Raw genomic sequence first — 17,960 nt, 5'->3', positions numbered from 1 at the left:
TCTTTTCACTGAAGAAAAACAAAACCCAGAGCACCTGTTCTAATGGTTTGAAGGAGGGGGCAGAAGGGTGAGCTCCAGAGATCGGGGAAGGGGTAGGGATTACTGATGGGGTGCGGCAGATCTGTGACCCCAAGAAGGAAAAGGCTCAGGAAGGTGTCTAGGATCCCCAGGCGAGGCTCAGTGTCCAAGCAAAGCATAGGAAGGTCTTTCCTAGTCCCCCCCAGTCACAGGCGGCTTCCCCTCTACGGACCTGGGTTATCTCCTCAACAGTTGTCTCCCCCTTTCCAACGCGAACTCCTTGTAGGCAGGAACTGGTCTTGCTTTTTCCTTTTCTGGCACACTGTTTTGCAGACAGCAGGCAGTTAATAAATGCTTGTTGATTGAGAAAGTCATTTATGTCGATTTCCCAGCTAAAGAGCTGGTGCCTGGGGGAGCCAGTTCTGGGTGACAAGGCCTAAGGCTGGGGCTGGGTCCCTTCCATGAGTTCTTTTTTTTTTTTTTGGTGGGCAATTGGGGTTAAGTTACTTGCCCAGGGTCACACAGTAAGTGTTAAGTGTCTGAGGTCAGATTTGAACTCAGGTCTTCCTGAATCCAGGGCTGGTGCTTTACCTACTGTACCACCTAGCTGCGCCCCCTTGCATGAGTTCTTGACCCAAGGGGTCAATTATTTCTCATTGGTCGCCTTCTCTGTCTCTTCACCGTTCCCTAACCAACTTGTTTCCCTCTCCCCTCTCAGGGCTGCTGCTCCAGGAGGTGACCATGGCTGGGCTCCACGAGCTGCGATTCACCGAAGAGAAGCCGCTGCTCAGAGGGCAAGACACTGAGCTGGTGAGCTCCTGGAGGGTGCCACTTACACCCCCCCAACACACTTTACCTCCCCTGGGTCTGGATCTCAAGCATCACTACTGACATCGTGTGGCCAGAGAGGGAAACTCCAGCTTCCCTTCACCAGCCCGATTAATAAGGAAAGAAGACTCAGGCTTCTATGCCCATCCCTGTTCTCTCCATGACCCCCCACATCCCCCTTTCAAAAATCTTTCTATCTTGGCCAAAGCACTCCTAAATCCCTCCTTTCAAGGAGGAAAACCCAGTAATTAATTTGTGCTAAGTTAGCAAGTCATTTGCAAAGCCTGGTCCTTAACTTCCAGGCCTGTAAAATGAGAAGACTGGTTAGATTAGTGTTTATGTGTGGATATGTGTGCATGCATGTATGCATGTGTATGTATGTATGCACTAAGTGCATTCATTTATATTACATGTGTATGCACATGTGTACATACACATGATGCGCACTGCATGCATACACACATATATACATACATACATACATAGCTCATTCATCTAGAGCTAGAGGGGCCTTCAGAGACCATATAGCCCACCCACTCCTTATACCTTTTTTTTTTTGGTGAGGCAATTGGGGTTAAGTGACTTGCCCATAGTCACACGGCTAGTAAGTGTCAAGTGTCTGAAGCCAGATTTGAACTCAGGTCCTCCTGAATCCAGGGCTGGTGCTCTATCTACTGCACTACCTAGCTGCCCCTTATGCCTCACTTTTTGCAAAAAAAGGCTCATAAAAGCTAAAAGCCTTGCCCCTGGTTCCCAAGGTGTAGTAAGCACCAGAGGCAGGTTTTGAACCAGCTTCTTTGATGCTAGGGCTTTCTTTCTAGATGCTCTTTCTACTACCCTTGTCTCCAAGGTCCCTCCCCAGCTCTGACATTCTGTGAGTCTTTGAGATTTAATGTGTAATAACCTCTGGTTACCTTCTGACAAGGGAGCCTGTTCTTTCCATAGTTATACTTGAGGAAACAAAAAGAGAATGTGTTGGGTGGGTGGGGAAGCTCCTAGAGAGCAGTAAAATGCAAGGAAATGAAAACCCAAATTCAGTTGCTAATGGTCAGTACTGCCTAGCTTTTAATCATGGCTCTGCCCCTTTGGTAAATATGTAATGGCTCCGGGGCAGCTAGATGGTACAGTGGTTAAAGCACGGCCCTGGATTCAGGAGGACCTGAGTTCAAATTCGGCCTCAGATACTTGACACTTACTAGCTGTGTGACCCTGAGCAAGTCACTTAACCCCAATTGCCTCACCAAAAAAAAAAAAAATATGTAATGGCTCCTTTGTTAGAGGAATCCTACGATACTGGCCATAAGTCTCTAGTTTCTGATTTATCCGTGGTTCGTCATCAGTGCGTAGGGGCAGAGAGCTGGGTGACATCTTTGTTTTACCCTCCTGGTGACCTCCATCCCTTTGATCCCCTGCTGGATCAGGACAGCTGTGCCAAGACTGACGAGAGCTTCTCCAAGGTCAATGGCAGTCCACTGTGCTGCATTGTCTCAGACCAGAAATTATGCCCTCACTTGTCACTTACCTACCCTTGGGTCAGGCTTGCTGGACAACCCAAAACTCTCCCTTATTTCTCTTTGGTGAAGTGTGGTGCATCATTGGGCCAACCACCACCATGAACCACAATGTAATCCTCACAAGTGCTTTTATTTTTTTTGGTGAGGCAATTGGGGTTAAGTGACTTGCCCAGGGTCACACAGCTAGTAAGTGTTAAGTGTCTGAGGCCGGATTTGAACTCGGGTCCTCCTGACTCCAGGGCCGGTGCTCTATCCACTGCGCCACCTAGCTGCCCCACAAGTGCTTTTGTAGCCCATATTCAAGAGCCTGGCACTTGGGGAGGGGTAAGGGGGTGATCCATTGATCCCTGGGGCTCACCCTCTTCCCTTTCTGCTAAACTCAGAAGCCCAGAGGGTCCTGGAGTTCTGCTTTCCCCCAAACTCAGTTATTTCCCACTCCTCCTCCCTCTAGTGGCATTCAGTAGAAAATTCAAGGGTGAGTCCATGTGGTCTGGGAACAGGCTCCAAGGGCTAAAATCTGCTATCTGTTTCTTGATCAGTTAAAATCCTTTTGTCTAAGGACCCCTTCTAGCTTTTAAATCTCTGACCCATCTTATATGTCAGCTCAGTTCTCCTAAAGTGGCTCTTCTTCCTTCATGTGTGTGTGTGTGTGTGTGTGTGTGTGTGTGTGTGTGTGTGTTTTCTAGCATCATCCTCTAGTTCCAAACATCCCAAATGGGTGGTGTCTCTTCACCCCTTCCTTATTTTTCTCATCCACATTACTGCCCACATTCGCCTGTTTCTGTGTTAGATCAAACACTCTGCCTCTATTTGTCTTCTCCCATTCTGCAGAGTTCATGGTGACCCTTCACATCAGATGAAAAAGACCTGTGTCTCCCTGCTGTTATATTCCATAACAACAAACCTTTTTGGTAAATGGATATCATCACCAACCCAGCTCACTTATTCTCCCTTCTTAATAGGATATTTCTTCTTTCCGTTCCTCAAATGTACTTGGCAAGAAGCTAAAGGTCAGAAAGAAAGAAAAGAAAGACTCTGGATGGGGATTAAGGGGAGGGAGATGAAACAGGGTCTTCAGATATTTAAAAGGCTGTCACCTGGGGGAGAGCATCCAGCCCTTGGGACAGTGGTGTGGGGAAGTCCTGGGGCAAGAGGTGGCAGGAAGAGTCCAGATGGACTCAGCTCAGAGTCCCTCAGGGAAGGAGTCTCGAGGAGGCTCTGGAGCTTCCTTCCATTTTGAGATTCTGTTGCTTGGTGATGGCGCAGAAATGGTGCTAGATTTTGAGTCACAAGGCCTGGATTTCAATCATGTTTAAGCCCCACTAGACAATTCACTTCCCTCTCTAGATCTCAGTTACTTCCTGGCAGGGCTAGGCCACACAGCATCTTGGGACTTGGTGGTTCAGAGCTATTGCTATGAATTTTTTGGGGGGTGGGGCAATGAGGGTTAAGTGACTTGCCCACAGTCACACAGCTAGTCAGTGTCAAGTGTCTAAGGCCAGATTTGAACTTGGGTCCTCCTGAATCCAGGGCCAGTGCTTTATCCACTGTGCCACCTAGCTGCCCCTATTGCTATGAATTTTTGTGCCCAGGGCAATGCGACATTTTCAGGGCCTGATCTCATTCCTGCTTAACAGTGCACTTATCCCAGGGAGAATTCTGAACATTTTATATCTCTCTGTGACAAAAGAAAAGAACCCCTCCCCTCCCCACATTTCTTTCTCTCATTGCCCTCTCCTCTCTTTGCGCTCTCTCTCTCTCTCTCTCTCTCTCTCTCTCTCTCTCTCTCTCTCTCTCTCTCTCTCCCTCCTCCTCCTCCTCTTCTTCTCCATCTTCCTCCTTTTACCTTCTCTCTGTCCTCCCCTCATACCCTCCTTTTTTCTCCCTCCTCCTCCTCCTCCTCCTCCTTCTTCTTCTCTCTCTCTCTTCCCTTTCCTCCTCCTCCTCCTCCTCCTCCTCCCCCTCCTCCTCCTCTCCTCTCTTTACCTTCTTTGTCTTCTCCCCCTCTTCCTCTTCTTCCTCTTCATCTCTCTTCTCTCTTTTTCTATCCCCTCTCCCTTGATCCTCTCTCTGTCTCCTCCCCTTCCTCCTCTCCCTCTATCCTCTCTCTCCCCTCCTCCTCTCTTTACCCTCTCTCCATCCTCCAGGTCTCTCTCTCTCCCTTCTCTGTCTGTTTCTTTCTTCTTCTCGGCTTTTCCTCTTTGAGACCCCTCCAGCTCCTTGGCCATCTTGGTCAACCTGTGACAGCCCCGTTTGGTCTGCCTTGGCCATCACTCGCCTTTGCTTGGAGGCCACACCTAGCTGCACCAAGTAGGCAGGAGGCTTCATCCTAACTCTGTTCTTTGCCTTCTCATGCCTAAGGCTTCTCGATGTTTTGACTTTGCTTCCCTTTTCTCTATCCTAGTGGATAAAAAGTGACCCAGCTGTGTGCTGGTCATGCTCACGGATTTTGCTGAAGTCCCATGAGCCGCCTTCCCCCTCATCCCCACCCTCAGCCAAAGAGCTGCATTCTCCTTTATTTCTCCTTTCGCAGGTGGAGAAACCTCCTCGTCCAGCCCTCTCATTTTACAAGTCAGGAAGTGGGGCACGCAGTTGGTGCTTACTAAATGCTTGGGGGGTGGTGGTGGTTGATGTTGAATGTGTATAACCCAGGCCCCTGGTTGGAGAAGGTTCCGTGTCTCTGAGTCTCTCAGGGTCAGCTCACCCTTAACTAAGAGCAAACCTCCCCCTGCTTCCCCCGGCCCTTGTCTGAGCAAAGAGCTGGCCACCGGCCTGAAGGATTGTGGCATCCCAAGTCTAGAGCTGGAGAGACCTCAGAGGCCATTCAAGCCAACCCCCTCCTTTTACAGATGAGGGAACTGAGGCCCAGGGGGCGTAAATGACTTGAAGGTCTTCTGGGACCACACAGCTGGGAAGTGTTTGAGGAGGGAGTGAGTCCAGGCCTTTCCCAATTGCCAGGCCCGGAAGCAGGGGGGCAAGGATGTCTGCCTTGGGCTGGGAAGAGTCACTGCCCCCTCAAAATCCCAAAGTTTGAGAATTGGAAGGGACCTTATCAGCTCCTCTATTCCAGCCTATTCAGGGGATGATAGAGCACTGGACTTGGAATCAAGAAGACTCGAGTTCAAATTCAGTCTCCAGTGCTTCCTCGCTGCGTGACCCTAGATAAGCCCATTCACCTCTCTCAGCTTCCTCATCTGTGAAATGGGGATGATAAAAGCACCTACCTCCCAGGCTGGTTGTGAGGATCCCATGAGATCATTGTGAAATGTTTTGCAGACCCCAGAATGCTATGCAAATGCTAAAGAAGAACAGCACCCCTCACAAGTGGTCCTCCAGCTTCTCTGCCTGAGAGATCTCCAAGGAGAAAGACCCCACCACCCCTCTGGGTGGCCCGGTGCACTTGGGGCCACTTAAATGGTTGAGAGGTGCCTCATCCAGACTCAGTGGGCCTCTCTGCAACGTCTACCCATTACTCTGGCCTCATTCAGCTCTAGAGCTGAGCAGGGCCAGGCTGCTCCCTCCTCCACAGGGCAGCTCCGCCCCCCCCCCAGTCTTCTCTAGCATTCAACCAGTGCCCTGGGGACATGCCCTCAAGGCCTTTCAGCATTCTTCTTCTTCTTCTTTTTTTTTTTTGGTGAGGCAATTGGGGTTAAGTGACTTGCCCAGGGTCACACAGCTAGTAAGTGTTAAGTGTCTAAGGCCAAATTCAAACTCAGGTCCTCCTGAATCCAGGGCCGGTGCTCTATTCACTGTGCCACCTAGATGCCCCTCAGCATTCTTCTTAACCCAGGGCACCCCAGAGTGGGCACAGTGGGCTCTGATGGGGGCAGAGGACTGTGGAGGGATCAACCCCTGCTCCTGGGAGTTCTGCCCGTCTTAGCCCAGCCCGACACACATCCACTTGAGCCCCTCCCCAGTGCCAGACTTTACATCTCTCCCCCCTAAAATTCCTCGTTTGGTTCTTCCCTCTGCTCCAGCAGCCCACTGACCTCCCCCTCAGCACCTGACTCTCACCCCCAGTGTTAGCCATTCCTCCCAGCTGGGGGTCACCCTGACAGACGCAGATCCCAGAGGAGCCACTGTCTCTGACCCTTGCTGTCTGGGTCTGGCTGTGGCACCCTGCCATGCCTGGCCCTGATGATCGGTCGCATGCCAAGCTTAGCTCAGCCCAAAGCCCCTTGCCCACATTTACCCTGTGCCCCTTCCCTCCCCAGTGTTTCCACTGTCTGAAGTGCTGAATCCTTTGCCCAAGAGCTCCTGTTTCTATAGTTCTTCAGGGAGACTGGTCCCAGCCCAGAACACAGCCAGATCCAGGCCCAGGAGGCCAGAGTGAAGGTTCTCATAGGAGCCCATCAAGGTTTACAGAGAGCTTTGCCTACCTTGTCTCCTGGCTGTGTGGAGCTCACCCAACGTCTTCCCGCCCCTGGCCCCACAGCTGATGCCTCTTCCCTGGAGTCAGCTCCAAAGTAGAGTTTTGGGGCCACCAGTCTAGTCTTCCTCCTCCTCATTCTCCATTCTCCCTGCCCTCTCAGATCAATTCAGGGAACACTTTTTGCGGAGATGACGCTCTCCTCCACAGCCTAGCCCTGAAGCTGAATGTCTGCCTCTAGAGAGGAGACGGAAGGAAGGAAGGAGAATATTGATGACAATGAGGAAGATAGCTAGCATTGACATGGTGCTTTTAGATTCACAAAGTACCAAACGTATATGACCTCATCTGATCCCTCACAGCACCCCTGGGAGGGAGGCGCTATCGTGACCCCATTTCACAGATGAGGAAATTGAGGCAAACAGAGGTTAAGTAATCTGCTCAGGGTCACACAGCTAGTGGGTCTGGATCCACACTCAGGTCTTCTTAACTTGAATTCCCACATTCTTTGAGAGCCCCATATTCACCAGTAGGCACCAGGGAAGGAGCCCTTTGAAGTAGCTTACCTTGGCACCCAACCTGGGAAAGGGGATGGAGTCAGCCCAATTTGAGGCAGAAAGGCCAGTTCCCATAGATAGCATTTTATATAATGCTTTAAGGTTTGCCGAGAGCTTAATATAGGTTAACTCGCATGATCCTCACAACAACCTTGTATGGGAGATGCCCTGATTATCTCCATTTTACAGATTAGGAAACTGAGGCAGACAGTGAGTAAGGGGCTTATCCAGGGGCACACTACAGGACTTGAACTCAGGACTTGCCACCTAACTGCCTCAGAGCATCACCCCAAGTTTAAGGAAAGGGACCCCACCCCCTCTGGGTGGCCCAAATCAGCAAGAGCCTTGACATCCCGTTCTGCTGTTTGTTGTCTCTCCAGGAGAACTCTGATGCTTTCCTCTCGGCAGTGGATACAGACTGGAAGGTAGGGCCACCCGGATGGGGGCATTTCTTAACATCTCTCTCATCCCAGCTTCCCAAGGTTAGCAAGGCCTGGGAATGTCTAGAGGAGGGGAAGGGATGGGCAGGTGGCCTGGGCTCTGCTGCAGCCTTCCTGGCAACCCCTCGCCTCTGCTGATCCTTCCCGTGGGGAGCTTGGGAATGGGGGGGGGAGGGCGTGGGGGGGGGCTCCCACCCAGAAGGGGTAGGAGCTGAGGTGGCATACTCGGATCCAAGCTGCCCAAAATGGGAGGGCAGCTCAGCCCTTCTGGCTCATTCCCTCGAAGGAGTGTGCAATGATGCCCTTGTTGGTTTGCTAGGCCATCAGTCTTTCCCAGACAGGGAAGGGCAGGAGGAGGCAAGGAGAGAGGGGTGCAGATGCCTCGGGTGGAGGGGAGAGGGACGGGCTCACCAGAGGTGGGGGAGCCAAGCTGTCTTCTGAATCAGCATTTTCCACCAATGAAAACCGGGTTGATTTTCAGAAATAGCTGCTGTTGCTATAGCAGCTGTTGTCTTGGCAACCCTGTCCTCCTTAGCTTGATGACAGGTTATCTGCTCACCCTGAAAAGGTTTGGGGCTTTCCCCCCACCTCTTTCCCAGTCCTGCTCTCCACTGGATGGGGATGACGTCCAGTCTGGGGTATGCCCAGGATTCATCTCTGGGCTTTGTCCAGCCTGTGTCCCCAAAAGAGGCCTGCTACCTTCCTAGCAAATCCCCCCCTTCTAGTACCCTGCTGACCCTGCCTACCATGGGCTTGGGGAGGAGGTGCTCCCAGCTCAGGGGGCTTCTTAAACTAGGGTGAGACTCATCCTGGGATCTTCCATCTAGGGGTGCCAAGGGGAAAGATGCACCCAAATACTACCACCCCAAAGGGTTAAGCAAACCTAGATTTGGATAAGAGAAAGGGGCGGGGGAGGAAAGACCCATATACCTTGATGTTTTCTTCCCAGCCTTGCGGATTAGTGCTGGTGTGATTCCACAGGTCCAGGCTGACCCTGCGAGTCCTTGATTTGGTGCTGGCCTTGTCCCAGGGATTTGGATGCCGGGGTTGGGGGGGGGGGCATGGTCCCCAGGGGAGTGGGGACTGTTAGGCACCTGTGCTCCTGAAGGACAGGTGAGCCCTGTGGCCCAGGGGATAAGCTGTCTCAAGGTTTGGTGGCTTAAAAGATTACAAACTGTATCGCGTGGTTTTGTGGTAGATCAAGGACAGCGGGGGGGATGCAGATCCACAGACTGTTAGAGCCAGCAGGGACCCCTTAGCATACAGATAAGGAAACCGAGTCCCAAAGAGTCAGTGACTCACCCTGGGAGACACAGCTAGTAAGTGTGACTCCATCTCAGATCTTGTGACCCCGACACCCAGCATCCTTCCCACCCCAGCCCATTTTGCACACCCACAGATTTCTTATAGGGCATCAATCAGCAGCAAAGCTCAGACACTAACCAGCTCTGTGACCTTGGGTGAGACTCTTCACTGCTCACTTCCTGTTCCTCATCTGTCAAATGGGGAAAATAACAGCACCCACCTCCCAGAGTTGTCTGGAGGGTTCAATAGGATAGCATTTGTAAAGTGATTTTTAAATTTTAAAGCTATGTGTAGATCTGTCTGCATATATAAATGTCACAAATAGGATCTGAGAAATGAGAGATAAAGAAATCGGGATACCGAGGGGTGGGACCCAGGAGGCTGCTTTGTTACGAAGTAGAATATTAGATCAGGAGTCAGACACTCTGAACTTAAACCCTTACTAGCTTTGCGACCTTGGAGAAGTCACTTAACTTCTCTCTGCCTCAAGGTTCATCATCTAGAAAAGGGGGGTGATAATAGTACTTACCTCCCAGGGTTGCTGTGAGGATCCACTGAGATAATAACCCTAAGCTGACATATAAATGCTATTACAACAATTGGAAATTAGATAACGTTAAAAGGTGAGTGGTAGCAACAAGAGAATGGGGGAGAAGGGAGGGGGGAACTTGAGTCAGATATCAGGAAGAGATGGCGCAGATACTGATTTTTTTTTTGTCTGTGATAACAAGTAGCACTTGAAGGTGAGTGTTGAGGTTATTATCTGTACTTAAGGCCCTTGAGAGATTGTTGGGTATATACACAGAGAGTATGTCCTTGATAAAAAGGAAAGGAAGCCGGTGTCTTCTGATGGAGGATGGGTTAGTGAGGGATCAGTGATCAAGGAGGCATTCAGCAAGCATGGATTAAGTGTCAGCTACGGTCGGGCACTGGAGATACTACCAGGACAAAAGCCAGAATTCTGGCCCCTGCCCTCAGGGAACGGACATTCAGATCAGTGACCAGCCAACACCGACCTCCCTTCCACCATCCCCAGCTTGGAAGCTCAGGCCCTAAGCTCCTAAGCATGGCCCGCCTGGACCTCCTGCCCACAGGGCTCAGGCATTTGAAAGGAGCTGGCTCTGAGCCCAACCCAGCGTGAACATTCTGACTAATAAACTGGATTATTTAAGCACTTGAAGAAAGGGCCTTGCTCAGCGCTTTCCACCCCATCATTCCTGATGGGGGCCCTGGCCATGGGCCTTCTCCAGAACCAGAGAAGTTCTTAGTGTGAGGTCACCGTGGACCAGACAAGCTCCCTCAGCTTCATGGGACTTGGGCCTTTTTGGGTCTGGGGCTCCGGAAGGTCTTCCGGGAGAAGGGGGAGGTGGGATCTAAAGGAAAGACAGTAACTCACAGTGCGTATTTTAATGCACCTCCCTGAAGAGTTCAGTCTGTCCTGAAAAACACAAAAGGCAACTTTGTCGGGGAAAACCCTATAGCCACAAGAGAAGCTGGTGGGTAACCCTGGCCATGGGTTACTTTTTTCTCCCCAGATATAAGGGGGAGCGGATAGTACTCTGAGAGGTGGCTCCAAGAACCTGGAGAGGTCTGAATCTTAATAATCTTAAGGATTATTACACTGAAGCACACACTAGCTCACTGCTCTAGATTCCTAAGGTAGATGGGTAAAATGGGTACAGCAGTTCATCCTGGGATGCTTGAAGCTTTGTTCATCAGCTGCCGTCATGCCGGTGAGAAACGTTGCCCGCCGTGCCCTTGAGGTCACAAGAGAAAAGGAACCTGCTCTCTTGGGGCTCAGCGGTAAGGTGGCAGAGAGGGGAATTGGGGGGCCCTCTTTGTAACACTAGGTTGAATCTACTGTGTGAAAACCAGTTCATGGGACCAGATGGGAAAACTGAGGCCTGGGGACTTTGAGTACTTGCCTCCAGAGCAGAGTTAGGCATCAATTCTCAGTCTTTTGACTCCAAATCTAGTGCTCTTTTTTCCAACCCTTGGGACACACACACACACCAGGTTTCTGAAAAAATAGACCAGCAGATAGAGGTGATAGTTGGATTTCTGCCCCTGGAGTCACTTAAAGCTAGGGGCCATACTGCCCATTCTACTAAACCGTGGACTCCCAGTCCTCAGGAAGGAGGGATGACACGGCCCAAAGGCCTCCTCCCCTTGGCCCGATCTGGCATCTGGGACCTGGGGCAGTGTAGGAGGAGGGTGGGAGTGGGCAGCCCAGTGGGACGCCCCAGGACAGACACGAGGACACAGCTCTAAGCCGCAGAAGTCAGGGAGACCGTGACCCCGCAGGCAGCAGTGGGCTCTGACAAGGTGAGCCACTCGGTGGGACTTGGTAGTGATGTCCTGGGATCCCTCCCTCAGCTCCACTGCCTGACGTCAGGCCGGCAGCTCCTGAGGCTTCTGCGTCTCCAGCTTGCCTTATACACACAGGCCGTCTTTGTGCTAATGGCTCCTGGCCAGGGTGGAAAACGAGGGCTCAGCAATTAACCGGCGCTGCCTTCTGAGCCCTTTGGTGCCTTTGGCTCATCGCCAGGGCCCATTTCGGAACCGGGGGAGTCAAAGCAGAGCAATGCCAGGTGGCCGCAACCTCAGGAGGAGCTGCTGCACAAGGGGTAGGGCTGGCTGGGCCTCCTGATAACCTTCCCCAGGAGAAACTCGGCAACCACAGGCTCCTTCCACCATTACCGAAGCCTGGAGTCACAGATGACACGGTGGCCCAGAGCCCCATCCTTGCATGTGGGCCCCCGCCCCCCTGCTGTGGTCAGCCCCTGCCTCCTCTAGATTGGGGCCCTCCAGCCCACAGGTGAAGGTCTCCAGGGGGACCTAGATGCCACTAACTTATCACTTACCCAGTCTTAGGACTAAGGTTAGGGGACTGGCCACCCTCTCCTTTCTTCATCTCGGAGAGATCAGATGTGGTTCTGAAACCTAAAGACCCAGACCCAGGGACTGGGGGAGCAGAGGCACCAAACTGCTGGACTCCAAAGCCAGGAATAAAAGAGGGATACTGGAGGGACAGTTAGGTGGTGCAGTGGTTAAAGCACTGGCCCTGGATTCAGGAGGACCTGAGTTCAAATGTGACCTCAGACACTTAACACTTACTAGCTGTGTGACCCTGGGCAAGTCACTTAACCCTCATTGCCCCACAAAAAATAAAATATAAATAAAAATTAAAAAGAGGGATACTGGAGCATCATCCATCCCATCCCCCTTCCCCAGGCCAGGGGCCACATTCTCTGAAGAATCTCAAGTGCTGCCTTGTGGGGCTCTGTGCCCTGCCCCCACCCCCACCCCCCGGGACTCCTTGTGATATAGGCAAGAAATCACTGGCATGGAGACCAGGAGTCTGGATCTAATTCTGGTTCTACTTCTACCTGTATGACCTTGGAGGGGAGTACTTTTCTTTTCTAGGCCTCAGTTTCTTCATCTATTAAGTGAAGACAGTGTGGCACAATAGGAAGAGCTTCTACATTCAGAGTCCCAGGATCTGGGTTCCGATCCTACCTACTGTCTGTGTGATATTGGACAAGTCACTCTGAACTTCCATTTCCTCATCTGTAGCCCAGTGAAGGGGCATCTAGGTGGTACAGTGGATAAAGCATCAGGCCTGGAATCAGGAAGACCCAAATTCAAATCTGGCCTCAGACACCTATTAGCCGTGCAACCCTGGGCAAATTCCTCAACCCTGTTTGCCTCACTTTCCTCATCAGTCAAATGAGCTGGAGAAGGAAATGGCAAACCCCTTCAGGATCTTTGCCAAGAAAACTCCAAGTCGGTTCATGGAGAGTTGGGTGCAACTGAAAACATCTGAACAACAAAAACTAAAGCCCCAAGGAAGGTGATCTGCAAGGTCTCTTCCACTTTGAGAGGACCAGACTAGATGATGTCTGAGCTCCCCTCCAACCCTGAGAATGTCTCATTGTCCAGGCAGCTGCCCTTAGAACTCTCTTCTCCCAGTCTGGAGAAGCGTCCAAGCCTGACCTGCTGACCAAGAGAGAAAGCGTCTCATGGCAGGGTTTTGACATTGGAGTCAAATGAGCATCAAGACTTTAGAGTCAATCAAACGTTTATACCTAAAAACCTCCCAAGCCTCATCAGTTGTGCTTCCTCTTTGAGAAAAAGGTTTGCTAAGGAAATTAACCTAGAAACATGGGAACATGGGCCATGCTTAAGCCACGAAGCACTTGTGTGTTGGGGCCACCCAGTAGTCAGTCGATCATCAAACATTTATTAAGAGCCTACTGTGTACCGAGCACTGTGCTAAGCACCAGGGACACAAAGAAAGGGAAAAGGCAGACCTGTCCTCACGGGGCTCACAACTGTACAAACAAACCAGAGATAGGATAAATTGTAGAAAATCCACAGAGGGAAGGCCAAGCCTGTGCCCAGAAGGTGGCCGCCTTGGTCCCAGATAGATTTGGTGAATTTGGGTCACTTTAGGGTGGGTGGGTCTGGGGCACATCCAACCCTGGGCGATAGGTGATATTATTATCCCTACTTTACAGGTGAGGAAACTGAGGCTGAAGTGACTGACCCAGGGTCACATAGCTAGTAAGTGTCTGAGGCTGGATTCGAACTCAGATCTTCCTGACTCCAAGTCTACCTTTCTATTTGCTGTGCCACCCAAGCTAAGACTTAGCAGCTCTTGCCTGTGTTTGGTGGGCGTGAGAAATGGAGAGCAGTATTTATCTCCCTTGATTCTATACTCATGGTTGTTTGGGAAAACAGGAAACAAAATAAAGAGTGAGAGTGTTCGGGTGTGTGTGTGTGTGTGTGTGTGTGTGTGTGTGTGTGTGTGTGTGTGTGTGTGTATGTGAGAAAGAGAGAGAGAGAGAGAGAGAGAGAGAGAGAGAGAGAGAGAGAGAGAGAGAGATACCTTCTCAGACTCTATTAACTAGCCAAGTAGTTACTGGACACCTTGTGAAACAGGGGGAAAAATGGCTAAGCCCCTGCCCTTGCCTCCAGGGGAGCCACCAATAGTCATACTGAAGAGAAAAACCCATGACATCATTCAGATAGCACCAAGGGTACAATGCACACTCTGTGTGTGGTCAGTGAGACCCCAGGCATCAGAGCTGCAGGGACCTTAAAGGTCATCCATCCAACCACTGAGACCCAGAGCAGGGATGAGGTCGGCCCGAGGTCACACCCAGGTGAGATTCAAACCCAGCTCCCCAGGCTCCCAGTCAGGGCCTTCTTTTGCAGGTACTTTGCCTTCCGCTTAACTCTGAATTTCTGACTGACAGTCCTCACGTGACCTCAAAGGAAGTAGTGGCATAAACAAGAACCACATCTACGGCCAGAGCCAAGGAGAAAGGATCAAATCCAGCCTCGGACCCTTCCTGGCTTTGTGACTGTGAGCACATCGGTCACTTCATCTGTCTGCCTCAGTTTCCCAACTGTAAAAATAGAGATGATAATAGCACCAGCCTCATCGGGGTGATGTGAAGATAGAAAGAGATAATATTTGTAACACTCTGAGCATGGTGCCTGGTACATAGTAGATGCTTGATAAATGCTTGCTCCTTTCTTTCTCTTCTCTTCCAGAAGGGAATTTGCCACCCTGAACCTTCCACCATGGTGTAAACTGAGGCAGTGCCACTGTTATAGTGATCTGCAGCTCTGAACTTGTGTAGGGCTGGGTTCTTACAAGTCTGCTCCCCTCTGGAGCCCCCCACAGTTACCCTCGATGAGTGTGTGTAGGGTAGGGGCAACATCTAGAATCCAGCCTGAGCAGGTTCCCCGGCAGCAGGTGCTGAATATTTAGCAACAGCTCTTATTTTTAGGACGATTCAAGGTTATCAGTGACCCTAGGAGGTGTGGCTTAGTATTAGTTGTAGTGTGCCAAGTGGGCAAACTGAAGGTAGGAAAGTGACTTGCCTAGGGTCACACACCTGACTGAGTTCAGGCTGTTTCCTTTCTGTTATATTACTGCATTGCCAGTCTCAGTCCTGGGGAGATGTCCCTGCTGGCAGGGGCATAAGAGCAGCCTCTGATGGAGGTTGCAGAGTTTTCTGTGAGTGTTGGGCAGGTGGGTGTGTGTGCCTGGGGCAGGCTGGGCTTTGGGGAAGCCCTGACTTCTCCCATACAGGAGACAACCTCCCGATCCCTTCAGGCTTCAGGGCACGAAGCAGTGGGGGGAGAAGACAAGGGAGGGAGTAAGTGGGGGGTTTCACCTGTACCCCACAATCCTTCCTTCCACCTAACATCTGGCTGTGTGTCAACCCTTCCTAGCTCTGGGGAGAGTGGAGCAGGCAGCCTCTGACCCCCACCCATCGGCCCCCTGCTGAACACCCCCGCCCTCACGAGCCAGGGGGAGCCCGAGGTGCCTCTGAGCTGCATCCCGGTGCCTGGATGCTGTGAGATCCGCATTTCCTGCCCGAGGAGCCATCCGGGCATCCGCAGACGCACTAGGTGGACAGCTACGGCTGTGCTTGTCTGCAGTCCCAGGCAAGAGGCGGGGATTCCTTGAGCAAGGGCAGCCGAGAGCCTGGAGCCAGTACTGCAAAGTCTGCGGGTGCAGGGGAGGGCGGAGCCTCTCCAGGGACAAGGACTGACTGGGCCCTCCCTCCTCCTCTCTCCCCCATCCCTTCTCCCACTCTTGCACTTATTGCATTCCTCCCCCTCCCCCCGGTCTGGTCCCTGGGTCTCCAGGAATCAAACTTAATGTTCTGAGGCAATTAGCAAGGCCCCGACTGACAAGAACCAGGGATGGACCGCACTGCACCGCACCACCCCATCACAGATGCAGCCAATGTCCCAGCTGGAAAGCGCCCAAGAGAACCTCTTCACCTTGTCTGGGTCACGGACCCCTTTGACTGGTAAAGCCCATGGGCTTGTGGCCAGAATCATGTTTAACATAAAGTAAAATACAGGAGCTTACAAAGGGAGCCGGTTCTACTGAAATACCCTATCAAAATATCTTTGAGAAAGGAGTTCCTGGTCGCCAGATGAAGAGTCCCTCACCGAGACCAACCCCCTTATTTTACAAGTCAACAAGCAGCTATTAAGTGCCTACTGTGTGCCAAGCACTTTCTAAGGGCTGGAGATAGAAAGGAAGGAAAATGGGCAGCCCTGCGCTGGTAGAAACTCAGATTCTAATAGGGGAGACAGTGTGCAAACCACTGTGAAGGGTGTAAATGGACAAGGAGGGAGATGGAGGCCCTCCACACAGGAGTGACTTGTCTGGTTCTCGCTGAGTGGCAGAGCTGGGACCCTCCCCTCTCGTGACAGTCCCAGGTTCCCAGACTTGCAGGAGAGCACTGCCTGCCCCAGGGAGAGGCCAGTTACCTGAGCAGTGACCTTGGTGGCTCTTAGGACCATAGGCCTAGTGCTGGAAGGGGCCTCTGCTGCCATCTAGTCCAAACCCCCCCCCATTTTATAGATGAGAAAATGGAGGCCCAAGGTCACACGGGTAGTGAGTGACCGAGGATGGATCTCCACGTCCTTCCTCTCCCTCAAGGCCCCCTCTTCCAGGAAGCCTTCCTGAATCTTCTCTCTTCATGCCTCACCATTTGAACCTCCCCAGCGATGCCCCTGGTGGTTACTGAAGCACGAAGCCCGGCTCTCCTAGATCAGAGGCTTGTCATGGGCAGGGGCCATATCCCGTCTCGGCTTTGTATGCCCAGTATATCGCGTAGTCCTTTCTGAGTAGGATGTATGCACTCAGTAAACATTTGTGGATTTAAGTGGGAAAATAACACCCTAGTGATTCAGGGATGGACTTTCCGATGCCCTGATTCCTGATTCTTTGGACCCGCGGAATGTTCCAGTTTCTGGGGAGGCAGAGGCTGGCCGGCTCTGAGGCTGCTTTGGGCAGGGTACGGAATTAGCAGGGAAGATAGCCTTGGTCCAGATGGACTTTGAATATCAAGGGCCACCAGGAACACAGCTGGGCAGTGGGGCACAGATAGGGAGCAGGTCTCCTTGATGCCCTGTGGGCACCTGACTGGCTCTCTGCCTTGGCATGCACTCTCCCCGCTTTCTATGTGTGATGTGTCTGTATTCAATGGGTGTTCTGGTGAAGAGGCAGTGAGCATGTGTGTCCATGTGCATCTATGCCCTGGCTGTGGCTGAGTTGGTTCATATGTATGGTGGGAGGAAGGAAGATGGAGGAGGAAGAAAACATCAGTAATGATTTTTTTTTTTTTTTAACGAAAGGGGGAAAAAAATACCCAGGGAAAGAGGATGGTTTGAGCGAATGGGAGTGTGAATAATTCCCTCGCCAGCCAATCAGGGAGCTGCAGTCTTCCGCCTCAGCAAGTGACTGCATCCCCCCTCCCTGGAAGGCAGAGAAGGGGGAGGGATTAAGTCGGGGGCTGGAGCTGGCATATAAATCACAGGCAGAGAGGGCGACCCTTTGCTGCAGAGCTGCCAATCCTGCTGCTGTCTGAGCTGGGCACTCCTGCTGGGGCTGCGGGTGACTAAGGCGTTTAGCATCACCTCTCCTCAGGGTCCTCCCAAGGGACCGGCCCCACCACAGATTCTGCAAGATGCCGGAGTGTTGGGATGGGGTAGGTACATTGTCCGCCTGCCCACCCAGAGCTGGGCAGACCCCTTGGATATGAGGGAAAGAGGGGAGGCCTGAGGCAGCTAGCACCCTGTACTGGCTGCGTCCCAATTGTCCCGGGGAGCTTACTGGGGTTTCTGGAATGGCCGGGCCATTCTCTACCAGTCAACAGAGCGGCCTGAGCCGGAGACATGCCAAGCAACCGTCTGCACAGGGTGGGAGGTCAGGATGCTTGATATCATCAAGCCCAGGAGAAGGGAGTTGGGGGTGGGGGGCAGAGGAAGCATCCCTGGAGAAAAGCTCAATCTGTGTGTGTGTGTGTGTGTGTGTGTGTGTGTGTGTGAGAGAGAGAGAGAGAGAGAGAGAGAGAGAGAGAGAGAGAGAGAGAGAGAGAGAGAGAGAAGG

At 51.9% G+C, this 17,960-nt stretch overlaps 1 protein-coding gene across 5 annotated transcripts in view; it reads left to right on the top strand.

Moving 5' to 3' along the window:
• Window positions 1-17,960, top strand: part of NDRG4 (NDRG family member 4) — a 77,710-nt gene that overhangs the window by 36,483 nt on the left and 23,267 nt on the right. For 3 of the 5 annotated variants that reach the window (XM_043989318.1, XM_043989317.1, XM_043989316.1), the window contains exons 2-3: window positions 737-828; window positions 7,667-7,711. In XM_043989318.1, coding sequence (XP_043845253.1) covers window positions 760-828; window positions 7,667-7,711 — 114 coding nt within the window. In that variant the 5' untranslated portion in view covers window positions 737-759. Of the gene's footprint in view, window positions 1-736; window positions 829-7,666; window positions 7,712-17,348; window positions 17,560-17,960 lie in introns of those variants that run through there. The other 2 variants (XM_043989320.1, XM_043989319.1) reach the window with 1 other exon arrangement.

Source organism: Dromiciops gliroides, chromosome 2, assembly GCF_019393635.1.
Source record: "Dromiciops gliroides isolate mDroGli1 chromosome 2, mDroGli1.pri, whole genome shotgun sequence".
In the NCBI taxonomy this organism is placed as follows: domain Eukaryota; kingdom Metazoa; phylum Chordata; class Mammalia; order Microbiotheria; family Microbiotheriidae; genus Dromiciops; species Dromiciops gliroides.
This window is presented reverse-complemented; position numbering and strand designations above follow the sequence as displayed.